The 25,930-nt window shown below is 38.5% G+C and overlaps 2 protein-coding genes across 2 annotated transcripts in view; one reads left to right on the top strand and one right to left on the bottom strand.

Annotated features, from left to right (window-relative positions):
- LOC134662507 (uncharacterized) overlaps positions 1–25,930 on the top strand; it is a 37,379-nt gene that overhangs the window by 6,320 nt on the left and 5,129 nt on the right. Inside the window, exons 5-6 of the mRNA XM_063518759.1 lie at positions 1,411–1,590; positions 2,132–2,263. Of these exons, the coding sequence (XP_063374829.1) occupies positions 1,411–1,590; positions 2,132–2,263 (312 nt within the window). The remainder of the gene's footprint in view (positions 1–1,410; positions 1,591–2,131; positions 2,264–25,930) is intronic.
- LOC134662511 (peptidyl-prolyl cis-trans isomerase E-like) lies at positions 7,815–23,248 on the bottom strand. Its single transcript, XM_063518765.1, has 10 exons — positions 23,098–23,248; positions 22,546–22,608; positions 21,501–21,662; positions 20,787–20,918; positions 19,546–19,622; positions 17,835–17,924; positions 10,881–11,036; positions 9,005–9,132; positions 8,540–8,646; positions 7,815–8,040 (listed from the first exon to the last, which is right to left on the bottom strand). The coding sequence occupies exons 1-10, from the start codon at positions 23,218–23,220 to the stop codon at positions 7,876–7,878; spliced, it is 1,203 nt and encodes a 400-aa protein (XP_063374835.1). The 5' UTR covers positions 23,221–23,248; the 3' UTR covers positions 7,815–7,875.

Below are 25,930 nucleotides of genomic sequence, written 5' to 3'. Positions count from 1 at the left end.
CTAAGGTTTATTCATTGACATTAAAAAAAAGTATAATTCGAACCGAGATGGTCTTTTGTTTTTCTGCAATTGCTGAACAAACATGAACATCATGTGCGAATTGACAATGTTAACTAAATTAGAACATCGATGCGTGATAAAATTCTTGACAAAACAGGGTAAAAATAAAAAAACCATAAAAGAGGAAATGGATTGTGTTTACCGTGAGTCTGCTCCTTCTTTATCTACCATTCAAAAGTGGTCAAGCGAGTTTAAACGCGGAAGGGAGAGTATTGAAGATGACCCTAGACCTGGCCGGCCTGTAGTAGCTACTTCACAAGAAAATATTGATAAAGTGGAAAAACTTATATTGGAAGATGGTCGAGTGAAGGTAAAATCTATAGCACAAGTAACCAATCTCTCTATTGGTACCGTACATGATATTATACATGACCATCTTAATATGTCAAAAGTAAGTGCAAGATGGGTTCCGCGAATGCTGACTCGGCTTCAAAAAGACATGCGTGTAGCTTGATGTTCCGATTTTATTGACCTGTGCGGTGAAAATCCTGATGAGGTGCTGCAAAGAATAGTTACTGGAGATGAAACCTGGGTTCATCATTATGACCCAGAGAGTAAACAAGAGTCCATGCAGTGGCACATTAAGGGTTCAGCTCATCCCAAGAAGTTCAAGGTCATCCCTTCAGCTGGCAAGGTCATGGCCACGATATTTTGGGATTGTGAAGGAGTATTACTAATCGATTATAAAGAAAAAGGTGTAAATATCACAGGACAGTACTACGCTAACATTCTACGTCAATTAAAGGATGTAATTAAAGAAAAGAGGCGAGGAAAGTTAACCAAAGGTATTCTGCTTCTGCATGACAACGCCCCCGTCCATACTGCTCATATTGCCAAGGCAGCTATTGTTGAATGTGGGTTTAAAACTGTTACTCACCCACCGTATAGTCCGGACTTAGCCCTCAGCGACTTCTTTTTGCTCCCCAATCTTAAAAAGGATCTGCGTGGAAATAAATTTTCTGACGATGAAGCATTGAAGGCGGCAGTGGAGGAGCATTTTTACACGAAAGATAAAAAATATTTTTACGAGGGATTAAAAAAAATAATTGATCAATCTTTTAAGTGTATGAACATAGGGGGGGAGTAAATTGAAAAATAAAAATATCAAACTTTTCGTACTTGTTTGTTTTCATTCTCATACCGAGAATATTTTGAATACCCCTCGTACCATGTAAACTTCCACCGAAAATTGGTTTGAACGAGATCTAGTAAGTAGTTTTTTTTAATACGTCATAAATCACCTAAATACGGAACCCTTCATGGGCGAGTCCGACTCGCACTTGGCCGCTTTTTTTTATTATGGTAAGAGTTAGGAGCGTAAAACGATATCATACACATTTGAAAATACAGGTGCTGACTACGCTGGACCGCGAGATGTTTGCGTCCATACCGTTCTACGGCGTGCGGCCGGAGTACACGCGCGCGTGGGACGACACGCAGACCTACCTGCAGTGCTGCGGCGTGCACAACTACAAGGACTGGAACGGCAACGTGCCAGAGAGCTGCTGCAAGGAGGTCTACCCTGGGAAGGTGGGCCACTATCGTGTACAAAATTTATCGTCGTGTTTGAATTGATTTTATCCATACTTATAAACGCAAGTATAAGGTATACTGACAGACCATCATAGGCAATGCAACAACTGTAGAAATGTATTCAGAGCTATTAGTGAAATTCTCGCCTCAGTTCGTCTATGGAATGAGCTCAGAGGGTTCCCTATAATTTGCTGACACTACTGATATCTATACTTGAACTATGAAAGATTATGAAAAAAAAATGAAAGTTCCTAAAGGTATTAATTGGTTTAATATAAGTGTATGAATACGAATTAAGTTGGAAGGCCTGTTCCTTATATTCAGGCCACCAATTGCAAATTAGTTTAAATCGCATTTTTGTAATATACCTACGTATATATTTGTTTTATCCCAGTGTGTTATCCTAGTAAGTATCTATAAATATGTAAGGTTTTCAGATCTTCCTTTTACATGTCTAATAAGACAATTATTTCCCAAATTTCATGGTTTCAGATCAAACTATCCAATTCTATCTTGACCATGATTGTGTGTTGTTTAGCGCATGGACTGCAAGTACTCGGGCAACCCGGCGACCATGTACATGGACGGGTGCCTGCCGCAGACAGTGGAGTTCCTGCGCGAGAACGCCGTGTACGTCGGCGTCATCGCCATCGTCGTGGCGTTCATCATGGTAAAAACGCACATCCAAACTAAATTGCAAATTGCGACTGCATTGCCGCGCTGCACTGATGCTAAATCTAAATTACCCAATTTATGACATTCCAAAAGTTACGGACTGTTTGTTTGAGTTTCTCTGCTATAAATTGAAATTGACCAGCAATTCTCCATCTCATGTAATGTAAGGTGACGACAGCGCTTAAGACTAGCTCACTGATAGAGACACTACTGCTGTAGTAGTAATAGCCCATTAGCTTAGCTTTAATCCGCACACTGCTCCGGTGTGGAAGCGAGACATCGTTGCTACATATATCATTATACCTACATATACTTGAGTGCGGATCCAAAGTGGAGACCGCGTACAGCCAGCAGCAATAGTTGCTAAGCGGGCGATGTGTTCAAAATGATCTTGACGCGACTTTATTGTTAAGCGAATAAGAGCGCGCCAAGATAATTTTGAATACTTCGCCCGCTTAGCAACTATTGCTGCTGACTGTACCTAAGAATAACGACTCTAACGAGCCAAATTAAATTTTTTAACTAACTTCGACTAAAACGAAACGAATATATCGACAATGTAGGTACATCCGTAAATACGATGCAATGCATTCTCATTCTGTGATAAACAAGGAAGGAATTCGTGCATTTCTGTGTAGGTACTCCCAACATGTATTCGTTAGAAAAGAACACCGGGAAAGGCAATTTCAAAAATTAAGTAAAAAACTATTTTTAAGGTATTTACCTATACCTAGCAGAGCAACGTTTGCAAAGCATTTAAGCGTAGGCTGGACGAGGTTAATCACCTTATTGTAATTAATTATCAGCGATTAAACATAAACATAATACCTAGACATGATTGATCAATGACATGGGTCCTTCGAACCGGATACTTAATTGTTGCGCTGCCTAGCAGTTTTTACGTCACATTACTCCTATATGTAAAAAAAATAGCAAAATACCTACACAGCTATATATGTTCATGAGTTTTTGTGTCATATGTGTCATCATGTCTATATGTCCGTCCGTCTGACTATATATCGCAGCCATTTTACTCGATAAGTATAGGTATATTCTTTTAACAAAAAATCCCTTAAAGCTTTTTCGGTTGTGCTAATATTGAGTTATAAAACTTTTTTGAATATAAAAAGGACATAACTGCCGGGAATATCCTTATCATATAAAGGTTCTCCGTTGTGGTAAATTACTAATGTGTTAAATTTTGTTTGCAGTTGCTGGGTTTGATATTGTCGTGCGGGCTCTTCGTGAAGATAGAGTGAAATTAGTGCAATTTATATTGCTCTAACCTGACAGATGTCACAATCTTGCCTAGCATGCAAGAGTAGTGTATTGGTAATGGCGCCTACACACTTCGCCATATTTGAGCAAACAATGGTACCTACTTTCCATTCGAGAAATGTCGTTGATTAAGTCTTTCAAAAATGTTATGAATTCGATTCAAAGATCCGTTTGCAGATTATAGCATTAATATGCATAAAAGTTTGACACTTAGCTTAACCGACCATTTTAAGTCATTGTTGTTTTTTGTAGAGGTTACTTATGTCTAAAAACTCTGATAAGAAAGTGCTGCTTTAAAATTATGTAACAGTTTATAAAAAATATACCAGATCATGCACGACTACGATGTATTTTATTAGAGACACTCTTTAAATTATAAAATAAGGTTTAAAACCAACAGATTATACTGGTTTCAACTGGAACCGAAAGTGACAGAAGTGTAGACTATGGTTTAAATATTTCTTTGGGCAAATTTTGTTTTTAAACTTTGTAGCACTTTCTGTTTTTGGAGTTTTATTTCTTATCGTTTACCCTACAATGAGTATAACCACATATTTTTCAGTTGAGTCTACACGGGTTGGGTTGTTATACATACAATATGTATTAGGGCAAATTATGTAGGCGCCATTACAAATGACTTACAATGTTCTACGACGTAACGATGTATGTACGTACGGAGTATAAGATATCAATGTATAGCCAGCATCAATAGTAGCGAATGAAACAACGCGTCAAAAGTATCTGCCCCCCCCTGGAATACTTTTACATATCCCGTGGAGCGCCCTATATACTGCCACACGTGTGATAGTAATTAGTATTAGGAGTTCCATGGGGCGCTCCACGGGATATATAAATTATCACTAAAGTTCGCGATTAAAAGTAACTTCCATAGTTTTATTGCTCTACATATACGAGTAGATCTCATTTTTTTTGAGCTATTATAGAGAATGGTTGATTCTTTTGTCGCTTAGTCTGATCCGTTTAAGGGAAAAGAGTACTACATATTACTCTATGGCCGGATTATGTTGGCTGACTGTAATTTCTATGTTCACAAAAATAATCTGATCCGCTACTTTTGATGCTGACTGTACATGTAAGACTATGGAATAAGAGCCTATGGTGCAATATCGTTTGCAATTTTCTAACTTATTCTTATATACTTTTATAAACATAAAAAATGACGATGTATGCACATAATCTTTAATTTCTTTTATAATGACACGTTTCTCTTCCTCTTTTAGAGTTCTATTTGAAGATAAAAACTGTAATTTTAAACAAACATTTTCGACTATTTTTCATTTTATTTTATATACCTACTCTTCTAAATTTTACTATGTACTTATTTTGAAGTGCTGAAATCTCAGTAACCTGTACAGTACAATTTATATATTACCTAAGTACTTACTAGAATATAAAAACTTATACGTGCAGTCATAGTTTTAGCTGGTGTTATTCATAATAAATTATAAGCAGATAAAATTAATGGTTATTCGTACCCAATAATTATGTTACAATCGCGATCTATTACGACGGAATTTTCCATACCGTTTTAGTGAATAATATAGGTACTATAATATTTAAAACTTTCGCGTTTTGAACACATATTAACTCACATTATGTGTAGTGGGTGGTTTGAAAATGTGATGTCTACCCCAAACTTTCTCATACACTTTTCGTCGGGTAGTTGTACAAATCTCTGTTTTGACATTTTGCTGGGACATCAGTTAGCCGCGACCACGACCAGTGAAACCTGTGTCGAAACGTCCTTAAATAAAGGTATGTGAATAAATTTCGCGTTAGACCCGTCTATAAATGTCAGTTAATATATAGTAATGGACCCTATAATGGACGTGGAACCGGTAATGGGACATAAAACCACAAATCCTCTAAAATAAGTATCTAAAAGTAGTTTATGAACACTGGCAATATTTTACCATAAATAAGGGTCATAGAGCTGTTTAAGTTTTAATTTTTATTAATTTCGGTTACTTTTTAAGAAATTGGCGTCAACCCAAAAGTTGTCGTGTCACCGAAAAATATAACCAGTAAGAATTCTGAACAACTTCGCTAAGAGAGGTGAGTTCATATATTAAATTGTAATTAATTATTACTTGGTGTAAACTAGAATGTGTTTTTTAATTGCATTTACCATGAGATAAGGTCTTTGAGTATATAGCCTAAGGAGATGTGATAACGTAAACTCTTCGAACAAATTTTTTCACCACTTTTAGCGGGGGGCAAGGTAAACACCTACAGCACACCACCAAAAGATAAGTAACTCAACAGACACAGATTTTGCTGTTGCGACAAACGCACACTACAATAAAATTCAACACATCAAAAATTACACGCACACAGACAGAGTTTTCACATAACTATGCAGCATACATACGAACATAATAGTGATGGGCCTGATGGGTCACATCTGAAGAATGAGTCAAATCAGTTTGATGAATGAACTGAATTGTCTTATACTATTTATTATAAAATTGTAAAAGTGAAAATTCTGTACATTGAAGATATTAGGTAGCCAATAAAATGATTGTTTGTATGTATGGTTGTCTGTATTTATGTGTCTTTGTGTCTTAGCCCGCACGCACAGCTAAACTGTGGAATGAACTGTCGCCCGCGGGTTTTCCGGGTTTATAGAAAACTAGCTTTTGCCCGCGGCTTCGCACGCGCAGGAGAGTTTTTTTAACTTTTGGACCCCCATTTCACCCCTTTAGGGGATGAATTTTGAAAAATCCTTTCTTAGTGGACCCCTAGACCTTATAAGGAACCTACTTGCCTAATTTGGACTTTCTAGTCCCAGCGGTTTGGGCTGGGCGTTGATTTAAGTCAGTCAGTCAGGTCTTTCACGTTTATATATATAGATTTGAATTTCGCGCCTTTTTATACTGAATATATTTGCTTGATCAGCTATATTAAACAAACTGCAGTGATTGAATGAATGAATGATTCATTCAATCATTCAAATGTTGAGTCGCTTTTTTGACTTTGTCACATCCCTTAAGACCGATTCGTCCCCGTACCACTGTATTCATGTTTACATTTTTCTGTCGTTTATGTATCGCAACGGTTTTTTCTTTAAATGGAGATTGTACTTCAATATACATTTAATAGTTAGTATAAATACTTATTTATGATAGGAAACGCAATCTTGTTGCGAATTTGAGCTATCAGATCACCTTTTACACGATAATACTGAACAAGTCACCATTTTTTAAGAGAAACGTCTCGCGACACGGAACGATGCAAAATGGCGGTGAAGCGACTTCAAGTAGTTTTATATAACGTGTTTGAACAGTTGACCAATGTACTTTGCCGGAGGGGGTCGCCCGTGTATCACATCTCCTTAGGCTATATACTCAAAGGATAAGGTATACAACACACTATTTTGTGTCTCTAGAGATGTATAAAAAATAATGGTATTTTGCCCAATCCCATTATAGGAGCTCTAAAACTGCATACCTCCTATGATGGGATAATTTACAATTTACATAATGATGCTTGCCATGGCGTAATTTCACGTTTAAATAATACAGAAGTAGGTATAATGTAGTTACGAACTATGTCAGGCAGTCTTCTCGGACTTCGGATAAATTAATATCGTTTTTACAAAATTTTATTTAACATGCCCTGTTAGTTTGTATGTTAGTTAGTGTGGTTCAAATCTTGGAAGTTGAATTTGAGCCACTTTCGGATTTCCGATTGAGTTGAAATTTTGGATACGTAAGCAAATCGGATGACAATGCAATATTATGATAACATGGACCTGATCTCATGATGGAGACAGGAGGTGGCCATGGGAACTCTGTAATAAACGCAACCTTATTGTGTTTGGGTTTGTTAGAATTGTCTTGATGAGTATTAGTTGGCTGTGAAAAGTATACACCAAATATGACTAATAACTAGTTTTTTGCCAAAAATTTATTCCCTGTTCCAATATCTTATACTGATAGGGTATGTCCATTATAGGGGGCCCATTACTGGATCCACGTCCATTACCGGGGTACCATTACTGGAGCTTTGGTGTCCATGACTGGAGAAAAAAAAGCATAGTTTTAATTTGTAAATTATGTGGAAACTAATTGCAGTGTCTTTGATATAACACGCCTGAAACATAAAAGATGGATAGGATTTTCATCTTTAAACACGCTAAGCGGTAGAACTTTTACCGGTATCAGGGAAATATCACAAATACTCCAAATTTCCTCTTAAATGTCCCATGACTGGTGCTGTTACTATAGGTACTGAAAAAAAGAATCATTGTTTACCATAAGCCTGTTTTATTAATCCAAAGCGTTTGAAACAATATGCTGTTCACGTCTACCGCCACGGCGGGAAGGTCCTGGTGTTGGTCGCGCCGGCGCGGTACTGCCCCTTGCGCGAGTAGCAGCCGCACGCGTAGACGGTGCAAACATCCGTGGTGGTGCCACGCGGCAGGCCCAGCGCGCTGATACGCTCCAGGAACTGCGTTGGGCCTGCTACTATCTAAACATAACAAGGTTTTCTTAACCTTTTGGACGCCAATGACCGACATATCCGCACCGTAGGTTCAACGCCGAAGACCGATTAATCGGTCACATACCACAGAGCAACATTGACCTACGTGCATATGCATAAAGTTCAATTTCAGTCTTGACACTTCGGTGACGTGGCGTCAGCGTGACAGCTTTTTGTGTATGACACGGCGTCGAAAAGGTTAATAAATTTATAACGTAGGTACCTACTTTTTAGCCCCTTTTGTTCCCTTGCTGTGCTGCTGTGCGGTGACATTTTAATCTTACAATATACCTACTTATAGTCCGACAAAAAATTATTGAGGGCACCACTTCCTATACGGAACTGTCACATGTCACATTTTTGATGTAAAATGCTTACGTATTTTAGACGTAAATGACGTAACATGGCAACAATTTAGTATGGATATTTAATTTCGTATTTCCTTGCGTATTTTTTGCGACTGGTTTTATATCTTGTTAAAACTTACTCTTCCGAATACCACATGCTTTCCATCTAACTGCGGCAATGGCTTAAAAACAATGTTGAATTGGCCGGTCACCTCATTACCCGGAGTAACGACCATGGACAACACACCTGTGAATACAAATTCATCTACAGGTATTATATGTATAAAACATATCTTTCCATTTTTTTACCTACCTATTGACCAACATCGTACAACCTGTACAATTGGCTGGTAGAGCTCTATTAAAATTATTAAGATATAAGTTTTTTATGTAGGTACTTTTAAGCGGACGAATTCACGGGCGGAGGCTAGTACTTAAGTACTATACAAATGGGAATAGTTAGCTCCCATTTTAGATTTAGAATAGGTAAGCCAAAATGTATGTTTGAAGCCTACTAGTAGTTTTTAAGAATTTTAATTAAGCTTCCGACTGTAGTTTCTGTTGTTGTTGGTCTTTCTGTTATAAAGCGTTTGGTGCGCACGGACCTGGTACAGAGTGCTTCAGCTCGAAGTTCTCGGGGGCGGAGGGCTCGACTTCGCCTTCGGGTATGAAGCAGCCGAAGCCGTTGTCCTTCTCCACGTCGCCTACCCGGCAGTACAGTTCAGGCACGATCCTGCTCAGCCCAGAGAATACGTAACGTTAAAGAAAATAAATTAATTCCTTCATTTAGTGTGAAAATAATAGGGTAGGAAAATCTGATTCTCACTAGGTCACATGGTGCTGAAATTTGTTAATAAAATCACAAATTGATGCCTATAACAGTCAATTTTTAGACTATTTCGCTATGCTTTCGGTAAACAATTAGGGTATATAAAATTCACAATTTTGAACTACGACGGTTTTAATAACAAAACTTCCGTGAGACACAGACATATTAAATATATTAAAAACGGGTCTCTCACATATTTTAAGTCGAAAAACGCTCGACATGTTTCACTCCGTACCGAGAAGTATCATCAGGAGCTTGCGTTTACGGTGACGGACCGGCGCAGACTGCGGGCCGCAGCTCTCCGCGCCCGATGACTGCGCCGGTGGCGGCAGGGGGGGCGAGAAACTACCCTCATTTATGGCATTATTGTCAAACGATGGGTTGCACACAACACTCACTACGTCACTCGCTAATGGTTCGTCCACACTGTCCACCGGCGTAGTACCCAAAACAGTTTTACAGCTTGTAGGCACTGACCAACCACAATCACGGTTAAAATTCGGATGACGACTAATTTCGATAGCCTCCCGTACTTTTCGCTGAATCACAAATTTTTCTTTCTTTCTTTTCGACTTAAAATACGTGAGCGACCCGTTTTTAGGGTTCCGTAGCCAAATGGCAAAAAACGGAACCCTTATAGATTCGTCATGTCTGTCTGTCTGTCTGTCCGTCTGTCTGTCCGTCCGTATGTCACAGCCACTTTTCTCCGAAACTATAAGAACTATACTGTTGAAACTTGGTAAGTAGATGTATTCTGTAAACCGCATTAAGATTTTCACACAAAAATAGAAAAAAACAATAAATTTTTGGGGTTCCCCATACTTTGAACTGAAACTCAAAATTTTTTTTTTCATCAAACCCATACGTGTGGGGTATCTATGGATAGGCTTCAAAAATGATATTGAGGTTTCTAATATAATTTTTTTCTAAACTGAATAGTTTGCGCGAGAGACACTTCCAAAGTGGTAAGATGTGTGTCCCCCCCCCTGTAACTTCTAAAATAAGAGAATGATAAAACTAAAAAAAATATATGATGTACATTACCATGTAAACTTCCACCGAAAATTGGTTTGAACGAGATCTAGTAAGTAGTTTTTTTTATACGTCATAAATCGCCTAAATACGGAACCCTTCATGGGCGAGTCCGACTCGCACTTGGCCGCTTTTTAATATATTTCATACGACGGTTTTGTCGGGCAGTGGTTAGGTTAGGTTATTATGTGTTCAAGTTGCACATGTATTCTAACCCATTTGTTTTTTTTTTTCAATAATTATAATCAGTGATCGGTTTTTTGGATTCGACATGGGGTGAACGACCTCAATCATTATGTTAGTATGGATAATTGGATATGCCCCGGGAATCCGGGCTTTATGTTGTTAGAAAAGGCAAAAAAATACAATGTGTTTATTTTATTTATAATACTATTACTACTACGTACTACCAGGCGTGGCTCACTCCGTGATTTCGTCGCTTTGCTACAGGTAGCTAAAAGTACATCCGTTCCGCCCCAATTTTGGGGAAAGCCATAAGCCGCGCGTGGCCCTGTCGCCACCTAGGGGCCATATCTGTGCTGATCGTAACAGACGCGTTTTGTTAGAGAGTGAGTTTTCTGTACTTAGTACTATTATTTATTCTGTGGTACTAAACCTACCTGAAGATCCTACAGCCCGTGTAAGCGTAGCCGCGCTTGTCGCCTTTCACGAGGCTCAGAAACAGCTGGCACGTCCGCGGCGCTATGTCCGAAAACAGCTCGATCATCACCTTGCCAATCTTAGAGCCAGCCACCACCCGTATGTCCATGGCCACCCTTCACATCAAACATTATTTACACGTTAATCAACTGGCGTTTCATTTTCGTATTGTCCAGATGCCATCAGATGTATCGGAGCTGTCAAGGTACTCAAAAATATTTAAACATACCACCTTACACTACACTCTACCGCCTTGACAATAGAGAAGTATTAAGATATTTGTGAATATGAGCACTCTGATCACTTTGCATTATTAGGCGGGTCAGCACAGTTCATAATGTATGAGAGCTCTACATGAATTCTCACACTAGAGATTTTTTGAGATGTGATAACCTATGTTGCAAATACTATATTTAAAAAAAAATCTCCACAAAATATGTCACATGGTTTTAATAAATCCAAACTATTATTAAAATAGAAAAAATATATCAAAACATGAATCCGACACTCGAGATTTTTTAATATGCAGTTCTCAAACATATACTCATTATGTATTTATATTTTCTCCCAGCTTGACACCAAAACCAGCTCCCAATAATTTTCTTTATTAAAAATATTTTTTTATATAAAAATAACATCTATGTGTACATAACAATTACATGTTAATTAAGCTCTGTATATTTACTATATCCTACAAAAAAATCTCTCACGTAAATTAATCCATTTAATTACTATTAACCATTTTTGTTTTGAAAATGTTTTCGTTGCTTCGAGAAAATGGACAGTGGGTTTGTTTTTCACTTTCTCAAATCTCTTTCTCATGTTAGTGTAACAACAAAAAATCTCCCACGTATATGTAATATTGTATGGAATAAAACCATTATTAAATCATCCAAGCTATTTAAATTACCCTAAATGGCGGGTACTGATTCACTGTAGAGAACGTTTTATCGACTTCCATATCTCCGTCTCACTTCAATGTTCGCGGCAGACGATTGTTCCGCTTCAACAGCCGAGAGTTCGCGATCCGGTCGACCGTTAATTCTCCCATGACTATCTTACCCAGTTTCATCGGTATGCGTTGCGCGCTTACTTAACACACCTCAGGCCAAGCTCCTATAAAACGCGCAATGCATGCATGCATTGCGGTATCTCCTATACGTCACATATGTCAGCTATGAGGCTATGACATGGCTATGACAGACTGTGGCAGTTAGTTCCAAAGAAGTATACAGACTTGTCAACCCACCATAAAGTTTAGCGTAAAGAGAATATATCACTCCTTAGTGAAAAACCATACGGTTTGTGCGAAGTTGAGCGTTATGTCAATGCTAATAAAGATGATGGTTTGACTTACGGAAATGAATAATATAATATCATTTTATTTTATATTTCCAATTCCCGTTTCATTTACACCCAATATTAAATCTTTTTCCGTAATAAAATGCGTATATAATTACTGTCATCATCTGTATTTATTTTATTTCTTTAACCCCCGTTATTCATAAACGCGCTACAAACCTCAATTAGCTAATAATAGTAATACTCGTTTGTCCTTATCTGTCACTTTAACTTATGTATTTGTAAGTAAGGGATAAACATAATTGAACTAAATCAGGCCCGTAAAGTTTATGAATAAAGTGGTTAATCTTTATTGCACAAAAGAAAAACCTTATAGTACAAGAGGCGGACTTAATGCCATAAGGCATTCTCTACCAGTTAACGATGGCTTGTCCTCCGGCCCATTTGATTGATGACCTCCTTTATTTATTTTTAATGGACGCCAAAATCCAGACAGGAACTTCGATTTTGACATTTAACACAGTAATGCAGTCGGTAGCAATGTCGCGCTTCAAAATTGCTGCAGTCGACTGCATTGCTGTAGAAAACGTGAAAAAGGTCATTCAAAGGTTAATAGGCTTATATACACCGCGGGATTTAATAACCCGAAATATTTAAACCAACGATTTTAGAGCCTAATTAGAGTATATAAAGTTATATAACACATAGTCCAAAAACCCTTAATTTAAGAGATATTAATTATTTAAAACAAATCACAAGTAAAAAAATCTCAATTCTAACACACCCTTATGCGTGACGTAGCCACCAACTAATTTTACACGCAGACGCACTAACTACATGGTTATTAGCCAGTTTCACTTAATTAAGTTTGATATCCTACAAAAGGTTTCACTACCGAAATTTTGTTCTGTTCTCAATCACGAGAGTACAAACTATTTACCTTTACGATAACTGGCCAGTTTGACGAAAATGACGAAATTGATGTCAATAAAATGACATATTTCATATGTCACACAAGATATGCGCAAGATAACATCTTTAAATTTGATTGACTGTAATAAATAAAATTCATTTAGCGGATATTCACTTTGTGTACGGATTTGGAAACCCGAAGAACTATGTGCTTCCGGCACGACGGACCCACTTCAGCCTAGAAGTTCGTAAATTGGCTAGACGAACAATACCCTGAGAGGTGGATTGGCCGTGGAAGCAACGTCCTAACCTGGCCCGCCCGGTCACCCGACTTAACGCCATTGGTTTTTTTCTATGGGGAACTCTGAAAGATAAGGAAGGAATACTCAACACCAGTGAACTCTGGAGAAGAATTATTAATAAAAATTCGAACGGCTTCCGAAGAAATAAAGAACACTTTTGTAAACCTAAATAATGAAATCCGTTTAAAATTAAATCTTTGTGCTGAAAACGGTGGTACACACTTCGAAAACCTAATTCATTAAATTAATAAAAAAAGCGTAATTGTTTAACATAGTTGTTTATTTTACTTTACTCAGTATAAATCAACACATCGAGAATTTAAAATACGTACTGATAAGCATGATCGATATTTTAACAAAAGGTCATTCAAGTAATCATCCCTTTCCAGCTGTAGTATGAGTTAAAACAATAAGAGGCATGATTTCTTTCAGATATAATCATGGTTAATGGCTTTGGTTACCTCACTCAAAGGAAAAGATTTTATCGCAAAGTTTCAACAATAATAACTGCACTATACCTACTGTTGTAGTAATTAATAAAGTTTTGATACAATTTGTGGTATTTTGAGGTGCCAATCAATTGAAATAATTTCAACGTAAACATGATCCTAGACATAACTTGACACTTCTTGTCATGGAACACATGTCACTGCATTCGCCGTGCATCGTATGATATCGGAGTGATTCATGAAATGTCATGCTCGCTCTCTGTTTCTCTACTTGAGATTAATTAAACTCGCTCACTCTCTGAATAAAGGTTTGTTCACAAAGAAGCGGTAAATTAATATGATTTAATTTGTACTGAAATAGTAGTTTAATTAAAATATATAATTGGACCCATGTTGATATAACATTATTTACTCGTACTGTCGTCAAAAATACGTGATTTAAATCTTTCGGGTTATTAAATCCCGCGGTGTATAAAATGAAATGATGCATTAATAAAACTTTAGTTAATTAACAATATTATATTAAATCATTAACAACTTTGACAGCACGATCTCTTCGCAGGTAGGTGCTCTACAAGGAGTTTATATTACAACATTATTTCCAAGAAATAATCTCTCATTGTTACGAAAATGTTGGTAGGGTGGCTTTAGGTTACTTTTCGTTCATATCGTCTTGGATATGGGTGAACATGGTGTTAATACACTCAGTATCAATCAACCTGTAAAGATATTGTAGCCTGGCCTTTTCTCGAAAAGTCTTCTAGAAAAAATTACGCTCATGTCGTCTCGGATATGAGTATATTTGGTATCAGTGCATTCAGTATAATATCCTGAACACAAATATATGAGATGACAAGCGCGAAAGTGGTTAGGTTAGGGTAGTTGCTATGACGCAAAGTTTTTACCATTTTTCTTTTAAACATACCATGTGAGGTACCAAATGAAAGGGCCTTGTAAGTAGATCACAAATATATAACACACTGTAACACTTTTACTACTTAATCCAACAAATTATTTGAAAACGTTCAAAAATTTCACAATGAGTTGAATTCCAACTGCTCTAAATTGACTAAGATAACTTGATCCCAAGTTTCCTTGCAATTATACGTAATCGAGGGCCAGGCTCATACTAGTTCTCATGTCGCGATGCGCTAACGCTAACAAAAACTAAGCGTTACCATTGATATAGTATAAAGAACTGGATACCCAATCAGCGGCCAAAAATGGCCCCACAAAAGTGATGTCAAAACAGATCATGCATTACTTTTTCGTTTAGTCTTGTTTGAAACGCTCAAATGTGAAGTTGTCAACAATTACGAAATGTGCCGTTAAAATATGTAAAAATAACAATGATAAAACAAGGAAAAAGGATGGAATGTATTTCTTTCGGTTAGTTCTTTGGATAGCATTACATAATTTATGTAATCTGGTGGTAATTTTATGGTTTTGAATAAATTAATTTGTTAGTACCAAAGAAGGGATGTTAAGGAACAAAAATCTAATGAGTCGATGTGAGGTCAATATTTTTTTATATTTTTATATGGAATTCATAAGAAATAATATTATGTTTAAATTCAAGATTTCCAAGAAAACCTATGCGACGTGCAAAGTGGACTGCTATTTAATTATAGCAAGAGATAGGGGTGATGCAGTTTTAAACAAGGCAAAACGGCACTTGTGTGTTCGGCCCATTTCCCTGTTTCCGACATATACACCACCAATAAGGGCTTATATCGACTAACTGTAAATGCTAAACCTGTCGGAACACAGTGACAACCACAGGATTTTTTTTATAAAGTATAGGTAGACTTTATAAAAAAATCCAATCAGTATCTAAATGTCCCCGTGCACCCGCGCTATGAGTAAATGTAGATCTTAAATACACAGTTATTTAATAAGTAGAATTTATTTCAAGGAAATTAGTATTTAAAGACGTATACTTACGAAATAAAAATTTAATTTGTTTGAATTTGAACCACGAATTAATTTTATTTGAGCTCCCGATTAAATTAATTTTGTTTTATTTATTACTTCAATTGGTTTTTCTGTACAGTAATACATATTAAAGTGTAGTTTGTAGCTTTCTAATAGACCCCGAAGGCTAATCCTATTGTCTATTGTTAAGAAAAACCGCTCGTGCCACGTGCCACAACCACCTGCATAAAAAATCGGTACTTCGGTTACTGAGTGCCGGCGAGTCGAACGCTACAGAACCAGTCTAAAATGTGTCATCGAGATGCGTAACAAAGGCGCGTTATCGGAGAGCGCACCTACACTGGTTTTTTGAGCGTTGGACTAGCCCGCGCTCAGATGCCAAATAGAATAATTAGGACCCTTTTTGCAGGTAAGTAGCACGTGCGGTTTTACTGAACAATAGACAATAGGATAAGCCTTCGGGGTCTACTAGAAAGCTACAAACTATACCAAAGTGACTCCATTCGTTCATTATTCTCGTTTGACGTTGTTTGACGTAAATACGTTACGTTTAGTGCCATCGGACTAAATTTTTTAACAGTGTTGGTACTTATGTTTGCAAATTTGACACTTAATGCTTACGACATTAAGCTCTTTTCTGTACGAAACATTTATCTTGACTCAAAATTTACGTAAGCGTTTTTATCATCAATGCAAATGGTGCGAAACGTCATTGGGAGCCACATTTCTTGACGTTTTTGTTCTGCTTTGTGTGTCTATTTCTTTTATATTAAGTCAGTGAGCGTTACGAATTGCTGACATTTGCTTCTTTTAGTTTTACTCTACTCAAGCATCGGATGACAGGATCGTTGAAAAGGGACAAACATATCCTTTGACGTTACGTTACTCTTCTCGTGAATTGTCAAATTTTAAAATTCGAAATTAGCTTTGGAATTTGTCCGGGTGGCTATTCGAAGTATAACTTGGTGGACGGTACTTACTAACCAAATAAGCTTGAGATCCAGTATCATAGATAGTTGTAAGACTTCAAGGGTCTATTTATATCTGACTGTGCATCCTGTATTCTAAACGTTTTGTGAATAGATATAAAAATTGACACCTATCATTTTTCACATAAACACAGACACTTTATGCATTGACTTATTAAACCTTAACGCAATGCCATAAGTCATAAGGTATATTTTCCTAATATACCTTGATGCTAATTCGAACTTTGTTATAAAAGATGTCATTTTATATCATTCGCGCGTGCATTTCACTCGTACTAGATGAAATATGTATTGGTGCGAGCGAGACGGTTGGGCGAATGATAACAAAATGATATCTTTTTGACATCTTAAACAAAGTTTGACTTGGCCTCTGTGGAAGCCTGGAAATACAGCATACTTCATTGACTTTTTATGCTGGAAATTGATTTAATAATTGCGAGAAAAATAAGTATGTTATTCTTCAATAACTTGTACACTTACTGTCAAAAAACTAGAAGTGTCCATTAATTGTGTAGAACATTATTTGCTGTTTGTTTCCAATATCATGCTGCTATTCTGCGAATATAGCAGTTCCTCAGGCAGATAAATTAAACATGATCGAAACAAACACTATTAACCACAATAGTAAACTTTTCTCTCAGTGTGGGATATTCTCGGTCATGAAAAACTTACAAAGTTATTGTTTTTTTCATTAAATCTATAATTAATATTATTGCCGGGAGAAATTCTGACCGTGTAGTCGTGTAAGCTTCATAGCCCATTCTTCAAAAAATCTCTAGTGTGAAATTACTGTTTAGGTAGTATAAAATATAAAATAAAAAAAATGTTATTTCTCAAAAACGGGAACAGATATCAAGTTGTTAATTCGCAGCCGGGTATTCAATATGATATATAATTCACCCGTGTAGAAACATTTGACTGTGCAATTAATGTAACTTTAACTTTATATTGACTCCACTATTATCTGAACAGACTAATGATCAGTCGTTTCAATACAAAAGTATCTAGTAAAGTAGTAAACTTACTTGCTTCGAAATATATGTATAGGCTTGTCAAAAGCGGGATCGTGGACACCGCGATCTATTTTATCAGTCTTGAACAATATGAAAGGTAATCTGAAATGATACTGACGTATTAGGATGGAATAGTTATTTGGTAAGGAAGCGGCAAATATATTATATAGGTACCTTTCGTGCTAATGCCAAAAATGTCTAATATCAATTACTAGCGACCCGCCCCGGCTTCGCACGGGTTACCAAATTATAGATAAACCTTCCTCTTGAATCACTTTATTAAAAAAAAATGCATCAAAATCCCTTGCGTAGTTTTAAAGATCTAAGCATACATACAGACAGACAGATGCGGGAAGCGACTTTGTTTTATACTATGTAGTGAAGACCTGAGCAGGCTAATGATTCCAAAATTATAATAGGTACTTTACTTACTTATTATTGAGCAGGATTTCAAGGTACGTGACGCAAGTACGCTGTACTCCCGAGAGTAGGTAGGAACAAGTTTAAATGCATTCATATCCATGTGGATATGAATGCATTTAAACTTGTTCCTACAGTACGTCAGTGTTGTACTTTGTAGTTGTTCAGTAGTATACAAGTATACGAAACTTATGGAGTATGGATGTCCATACTCCATAAGTTTCGTATACTTGTATACTACTAATATATAAATGCGAAAGTGTGTCTGTCTGTCAGTTACCTCTTCACGCTGAACGGATTTAGTTTAAATTTGGCATTGAGATAGTTTGAGTCCCGGGGGAGGACATAGGATAGTTTTTATGTCGGAAGACATACCTAAAGAGGGTAAAAGTGGGGGGGGGGGGAGGGAATGGGAAAATTAATGAATTGCCTGTTAATTGGTCTAAACAATTAAGCATATTACGATTAAAATTATTGCCATTAGATTTTATCCAGGCGCTATGCTTACTCTTACTGCTGGAACTAATTCCACGCGGTCGAAGTCGTGGTATACTATTAGTCCAGGGGTCGGACAAAAAGAGCCGATGACGTAAAAATGACGTAATCTTGCACACAGGATGATGTTTGAGTTTGTATTTAAACTTCCGTGTGACATGTAGTAACAAAGTAGTATTAATGAAGTAACAAAATAATCGTAAATAAATCCATGGAATTAATAATCCATGTGGTAGGGTGATGTAGTGAATAAAATAAATTTCTTCGTTGGTATATCTTGATTACAGCAAGAGCAGTATACGTGTTTGTCACGTACCTCCAAAAACGGAAAATTGCCACAATATTCGAGTACAGATGACATTTTAGAGCGTTTTCTTATACATTAGTAAATATACATTTTAGCTAAATATAATCGTGAAGATACAATAGGTAAACAATAACGAAGTCAATTTATTGTTCATCTGATTGACAATGTGTCAGTCAAAAACGTACTTACTCATTTCAAGTGGCGATATCGTTTAATAAAGAGGTTGATAAATGATAAGTGATAATTGTTTATGAAAATCAAAAATACTATTTGAAATCATCCTATAAGTGGATTGACGTCATCCGCACTTTTTGTCCGACCCCTGACTATTACTTATTCTGTGGTCGTGGACAAAAGCTAGTACTTTTTATAATGTTAATATTCAGAGAGGAAAATGAGGACTACGTTTGTATGGAGAAACGGCTACGTACGTGACTTCGTCCCCTTTCCTCCTAACCTAATAGTCACATTTAGGTAGGACAAAAACAGTGAACAACTTACGATGCCCCAAGAATTAGTTTTTGCTTCGTATCTTTCCACATTTCATCAAATTCTTTTGTCGTCGGCTGTTCTGATCGCTATAAGAACAAAAACTAATATTAGTGCAACAAAATGCAAAGTGGTTTTTGCTGTGAGACTGAATTTAAGTCCCGAGAAAGCGAAAGATTTTAATTTAGAGAGCACAAAAGAGAGATTCAAAAGGCACAAAATGTGATTTAACTTTTATCTCATGTAGCACATACAACTTCTAACGTGTAATATACCTAAGTATTTATTTGGCATAAAGGGTTGAATCAAATTCAACAAGCCAGCAAGAAAGGAATACTGTGTAATAGGAGGAGAGCCGGTACCATTTCTGCAATTTGGAGGACTGCCTTTAAGACGTGTCTAGCCAGCAAAAGCCTTCACTTTGTCGTCGCTGCTAAAATCTTCCAATTATATGGCAATATCGACTAACTAGAATGCTACAGTGAACACCGATGCACCGAAACAGATTAAGTAAAGGATGAATCACGCTAGACCGGGCCGTGTCCGGGTCGAGGCGTCCGACAGGTCTCTATTGTTTCCCATAAAGTTTTAAGTCATAATGTATTGTTTGTCCGCATTTGCGTTATTCATAATATGGTATTTCTCAGAAACGCGTAACTTTTCAGGATTGCCATAAAACAACAACTAACCTACTGCCGTATTCGTACTTCAAGATATTTACAAGAGACGACACGTACTAGATCCACTAGATACGTTATAGTTTAGATTTCAACTAGTTCTCTTTTGCAGCGCAATTCGGGCAACCAATGTCACTTTTACGATAGATCGTGTTAGATATCTATTAGATATGAATTAGATCTCTAAGTAATATCTTGTGGAAATCGTTCAAGAGTAACTCCAGAATCGCGGAAATGTCAAATTTGACAGGTTAGATCTTAAACATATCGTTATCGTATCTTGGCGATGTCTAAAAGATATCTAATAGATGTACTTATATTACAAAATCCGAATCGGGCCCCTAGAAGGTTCAGAATTATGACTAATGATAATCTGACAATCATTACATTATGACTCAATAATTATGTCAAACAAATGGATCCGGCGTCCGACATGTCATTTTCTATGACGGCTGATCGGTGATCACGTGGCAGTCACGTGGTGCTTTCCATAGAAAACGAAGCGCCGGAAGCTCCGGTCCGGCCCCAGCATGAGTCATCCTTAAAGGTGCAAATGAATATCATGAGGATACGTACAGCGATGAGCAGCCTATTGTAGAAGTATAGGTTCATAGATTGAATTTCGTCGAGGTCGCGTTGTCGCTTCTTCACCATGAGCTTGTTGTACGTGTTGGTGGGCTCTGGCTGCGCCCAGCAGTCTACGAAGCCCTGCATCGGTTATACTTAGTAAATTCACTAATATTTCTCGGTATGACACTTTAAGTTAATGAGTTAATAAACAGAAAGGAAAATTGTGTAGGCATCTAGTCGGTGGCAGCCTGGCAGGCCAAAGCCAAGCTAACTTGGCTATCTAGATACGCAACCCGAATTTACAGCGCTCTGTAAAGCCATAATATTACCGATTTACTAAGTAGTTTCTAAGTAGCTTAGTTCAATAGGTATCTCTTAAGTACCAGTCCAAAGTTAAACTTAAAGTGTCATTCTATGGAACTTGCTAACTAAAGCATACTAAAGTGTCATTCTATGGAACTTGCTAACCATGTAAACAAAACAAACCGCCATATTAAAATTGTCTCTGAATGTCAATTTACTAGTGACTTTTGTTTAGATAGTTAGCAAGTTCCATAGAATGACACTTATTGTAATCCAGGCGACTTCATACTACGAAATGTCATTTTAGTTTACCGAATAAAAAAATAGACTTTATATTAGCGTGACAGTGACAGTTGCGTTTCGTTCGCTACGTAGCGTTAGCGATTGGCATGTTATCTACGGGGCCAGGTCCAGTACCCCAGTCCTCTGTATGCTGTTGATCTTCTTGAGTAGCTCCTTGTTGACCCGCATGTTGTTTTCGAGCTGCCGCGCGTAGTAGTTGAGGCGGCGCGGCTTGAGGTACATGTCGGGGAACAGCTCCGGCGGGCGGTCGTCCACGATGTGCCGCATCATTTTAAGCTACAATACACCGGCGATAACGCATTACTTAAACATCAAACATCAACATTTATTCAGCAAATAGGCCATAAGGGCACGTTTACACGTCAACATGGAATTTACATACAGCAAATAAAACGGGGCCCCGTTGTTTCCCATAAAGTTTTAAGTCATAACGTATTGTTTGTCATATTATCATTAGTCATAAAACTGAAACCGTTAACATTTCAGGATTTTCGTTAGGTTATCCTAGGTTAGGTTAGGTTAGGTTTGTTTTATGGCAATCCTGAAAAGTGTCGCGTTTCTGAATTAAATGAATTATGACAAACAAAAATTCGGGCAAACAATACATTATGGCTTAAAACTATTTGAGAAACAATTAATAGAGACCCAAATAAAACAAATCAACAATTATAAAATACAACTAAGCCGCTAATATCAAATAAAACTAAAGTATTACATAGAGATGTATAATAAAGTCTCTAAATGTCGAATTACAAAAAAAAAAACCATAATACTAGTATTGAAAAAAAAAACACAGATCAGTACAAAAACTATAATCTATTAAGACTAGTTTTAGTAAATTTTTATCTTTTTAAAGAGACGCTTGCTAAAGTAGTTATATAATATAAGCGACATCCAAATCAGTGTTGCGCAGCAATACATTTCGTGGTTTGTTATAAACACGCTACGGCTACGCTACGGCGCCTGCGGAAAGAGAAAAATCGTGAAATATGTGGGATCTAATACATTCTACGACTCTTCTCTTTCCCTACAGACTCTACGTGATGCAACGACGCAATGCAATAATTTTATTATCCTACAGTGATAGGGCATTGAACTAACAGTAATTACAATTAGGTTTAGGTACATTTGCAATTTAAAAATAACGGCTGTTACCTACATGTTTAAAATGGTTGACCCATTTTTCATAGAACTCGTCGGTAAGCAAAATGAATTTTGGAGGCTGAAATAGAACAAGTTGAAAATAAGAAGAAAGGAAGAACGAACGAAGAGACGAAGGCATGTTCTAACGGGTGACGAAATCGTCTAGCGATTTAAGGAGCCTACCTAAGTACCTACTATGTGTAATTCGTACGTATAGTTGTCGGTACCTACGTGAGATGAAAGAGACGCAGCTCCCATCTCGCTAATATTTGGATTTTATTAATTACCTACTTAAGTATGTTAACCGGAGATGGATAGAGAAACGAGCCGAATTAACACCAGTCGATCACTCGAAAAAAACATAATCCATAGCATAAGCAGTGATTTGAGTGAGTCAAATTATTTAAGAGTACCACTATCAAATCAAAAGTTTATTTTTAATTCAGAATGCCACTCCTGTACTATTAGCAGCAAAAGTCTTCGTACGATAGTATAATCTCCAGAGTTTGGATTTAAAAACTTTAAGGGTGAAATCAGTGATGATTGGCCTGCGAGGCTTTATGCTTACAATGTTGAACTGTCGTGGGCGGCGCTCGCGGGGCGGTCGCGCCTTCACGGGCTCGGGCGGCGGCGTCGACAGCAGCGGGTTCTCAAGCACCTCATCACACTCGCGCTCGCGTAGCGGGTGCATCGTGTATTTACTCTATCTGTATACATACGCAATACATATAGAGTCTGTGCGGAAAGAGAACAGTCGTGGAATGTATTGGGCCCCATCAGGGCCGGATTAAGCATGTCGGGGCCCCTAGGCAGTGCAATGCTCGGGGCCCCCTTAGGCCCTTACAGTCAATTCTGCATACATAATGTTCATTTTTCAGTTCAGGGAAGTAAGTTTGTGGTTTTAATTTCAACCTTCAGGTGTCGGTTGAGCCGATCCGAACATGCCAAGCGACGTCTTTTTCGCTCTTATTGCGTGGACATAAAGCTTTTTTCTATCAGTTTTTGCCGAGTCCTTTTTGCGTCAAGTGTGGGGAGAGCCCTTTTTTTCTCAATAGGTAGTTAAATATTGTGCGAGGCTGAAAAGCGATTGTCCGACCATAATATCATACGCAGAGCCTCATGATTAAAATTAACGTAATAATAAAGATATTCCATAGGTTTAAATTACTATTCATTCACCAGTCAAGTTAGCATGTAGGTACAGGGTCAACCAGAAAAGCAGCAAAAAAACGCGAGCGCAGCGAGCGCGAAATTTTTTGTAAAAAAATTGTGAAAGCGTGTTAAAAAGGCCGGGCCGGGCCTAAAAATCCGAAGTTCCACAGTGAGCAGAGCTTTCATGCGAGGTCAAAGCCGTGCTTCAGGATAAGCTCAGCTAGAGCACAGACGCCAACCAATGTCCATTGTATTAAAAAGCGAGGCCGCAGGCCGAGCTTGGCGCAGCGAGGCCAAAGGCTAAGCTCAAGAAGAGGAGATTTGGAAGACAAACCAAAAATGGAGGTAAAAAGTGAGGCTGAAGGTCGAGCTCAGCAATCTCCACATTACTTAACAAGCCCGAAGCGTACTTATAACCAGCGAGGTGAGCTTTCATGCGAGGCAAAAGGCCAAGCTTCTTAAATTTGTTAAAAAACGACGCCGAAGGTCGAACTGTAAGAAAGCAGCGCTCTGACACGAACCAATCGTCAAATGTTACTCGACAATAATATGTGCAAGAGTTACTCGGAGATGAGGTATTAGGCCCTCGGTAGCCTGAAAATCGAGCTCGATATTACAGACTTTAAATCTATAAAATAACATAATTTACATAATCATCTAATGATTGTGTATCTGAGAAACTGATATTGGACATTAAGTAGGTATTAGGTATAAATATTTAGGTACAATAAAAACAATATTTATGAATTTTGGCCATATGAAACAAATATTGTTTTTGGCGCGCGCGGGGCCGCCGGGGCCCCCTAGCCGAGGCGGGGCCCCCTATCCGAGGCGGGGCCCATAGGCAGTTGCCTACTCTGACTTAGGGTTAATCCGGCCCTGGGCCCCATACATTCCACGACTCTTCTCTTATAACCCTAAGTTACAAATAATTATTTAGGGTTAAGTTAATTAATAATTAATTAAAAGGTTGTCCAGAACTTACGCTATGAATATCCATTGCGGCTAACTTGAATTTAACATATACATAAAGGTGGTATGAAAAGGAATTTCTAACTACGGGTGATGGAACCTATATTACATTGATGTGCCAAAAATAAGGTTGTTTGAAAATGAGCCTACTGAAATTGAAGTTCGTAAATTACATCAAGGTAAATTAAAAAGAAGGGGTCTCTATTGTTTCCCAAATAGTTTTAAGCCATAATGTATTGTTTGCCCGAATTATCGTTAGTCATAATTCATTTGGTTCAGAAACGCGTCACTTTTCAGGATTGCCAAAAAACAAACCTTTTATTTTTATTTTTTTTTTCGTTGGAAAAATGCTTTATGCATACCCGCACACCGGGGGGAGGAAATGCGGGTTATGTGGGACTCGGCAAGGGTGCCGCTACCCACTAAAAAACCAACGGTATGCCTGCACGCCGCCAGTGGGGCGTGGTCACGGGTTCTCTAGAGTACGCAACCGCAACCACGCCGGCGCCGCCCGCCTGTGCAGCGGGCCCTTCTCTTGAGGGGAGCTAGAGAGGAACTTCTACCCCTGCCTCCTCAGAAGGCGCGTGGGCATACCACGCGCGCCCTCTCTGCGAGGCCTATGTAATAGGCAGCGACGCCCCCGCGCCGCTGCCCAGACCTCGCTAGGTGGGGGGGGAGGAGATGGGCATACGCTCTCCTCCGGGCCCCAGTGCGCTTGCGGCGGATCGGGTGCGAGGCTGGGTTGGCCTCCCGTTCCCTCTCCGCTGCCTCCTTCTGCGACATTACATCCTCGCAGAAGGAGAGGACCGCTTTCCACGACCTCTCGTCGGCAACCATAGCCTTAACTACGGCTGGCAAGGAGAGGTCGTTCCCCACCACTGCCGCGAGTTCGCGGCGCTGCCCCTCCCAGGCTGGGCATTCCTCCAGGGTATGCTGCGCCGTGTCCTCGCCGCAGCCACACTGGTGGCACTCGGCCGTCACCTCCCGTCTTGCGTACCGGTGCAGGTAGCTCCCGAAACAGCCATGCCCCGTGAGCACCTGCACCAGTCGGAAGGTTAGCGAGCCCCGCTCTCTCTCCAGCCAGTCTTGTAGGACCGGCCGGACCGCCTCGACAGTCCTGTGACCTTCCTCGCTTCGCTCGCCAGTTGTTCCTCCCATTGGAGGACAATGGACTGCCGGACGAGGAGCTTTTGCGCCTCTACCTCCCTAGGCGCAGGATGGAACTCCCGCAGCCGGAGCTCCCTGCGCCACTCGTATAGAGACGCTTGGGCCTCCGC

The sequence above is a fragment of the Cydia amplana genome, chromosome 3 (assembly GCF_948474715.1).
Source record: "Cydia amplana chromosome 3, ilCydAmpl1.1, whole genome shotgun sequence".
NCBI classification, from domain to species: Eukaryota; Metazoa; Arthropoda; class Insecta; order Lepidoptera; family Tortricidae; genus Cydia; species Cydia amplana.
Note: the sequence above shows the minus strand (reverse complement) of the source record. Positions and strands in the feature narration are given on the sequence as shown.

Coding starts and splice junctions, on each gene's coding strand:
- LOC134662511 (XM_063518765.1), bottom strand. CDS start 23,220: ATGCACCCGCTACGCGAGCGCGAGTGTGATGAGGTGCTTGAGAACCCG. Junction 11,037..17,834: donor ATACATATATTTCGAAGCAA/GTAAGTTTACTA, acceptor TTTGATGTGAAG/GGTGGCCATGGACATACGGG. Junction 8,041..8,539: donor AGCATGTGGTATTCGGAAGA/GTAAGTTTTAAC, acceptor TGTTATGTTTAG/ATAGTAGCAGGCCCAACGCA.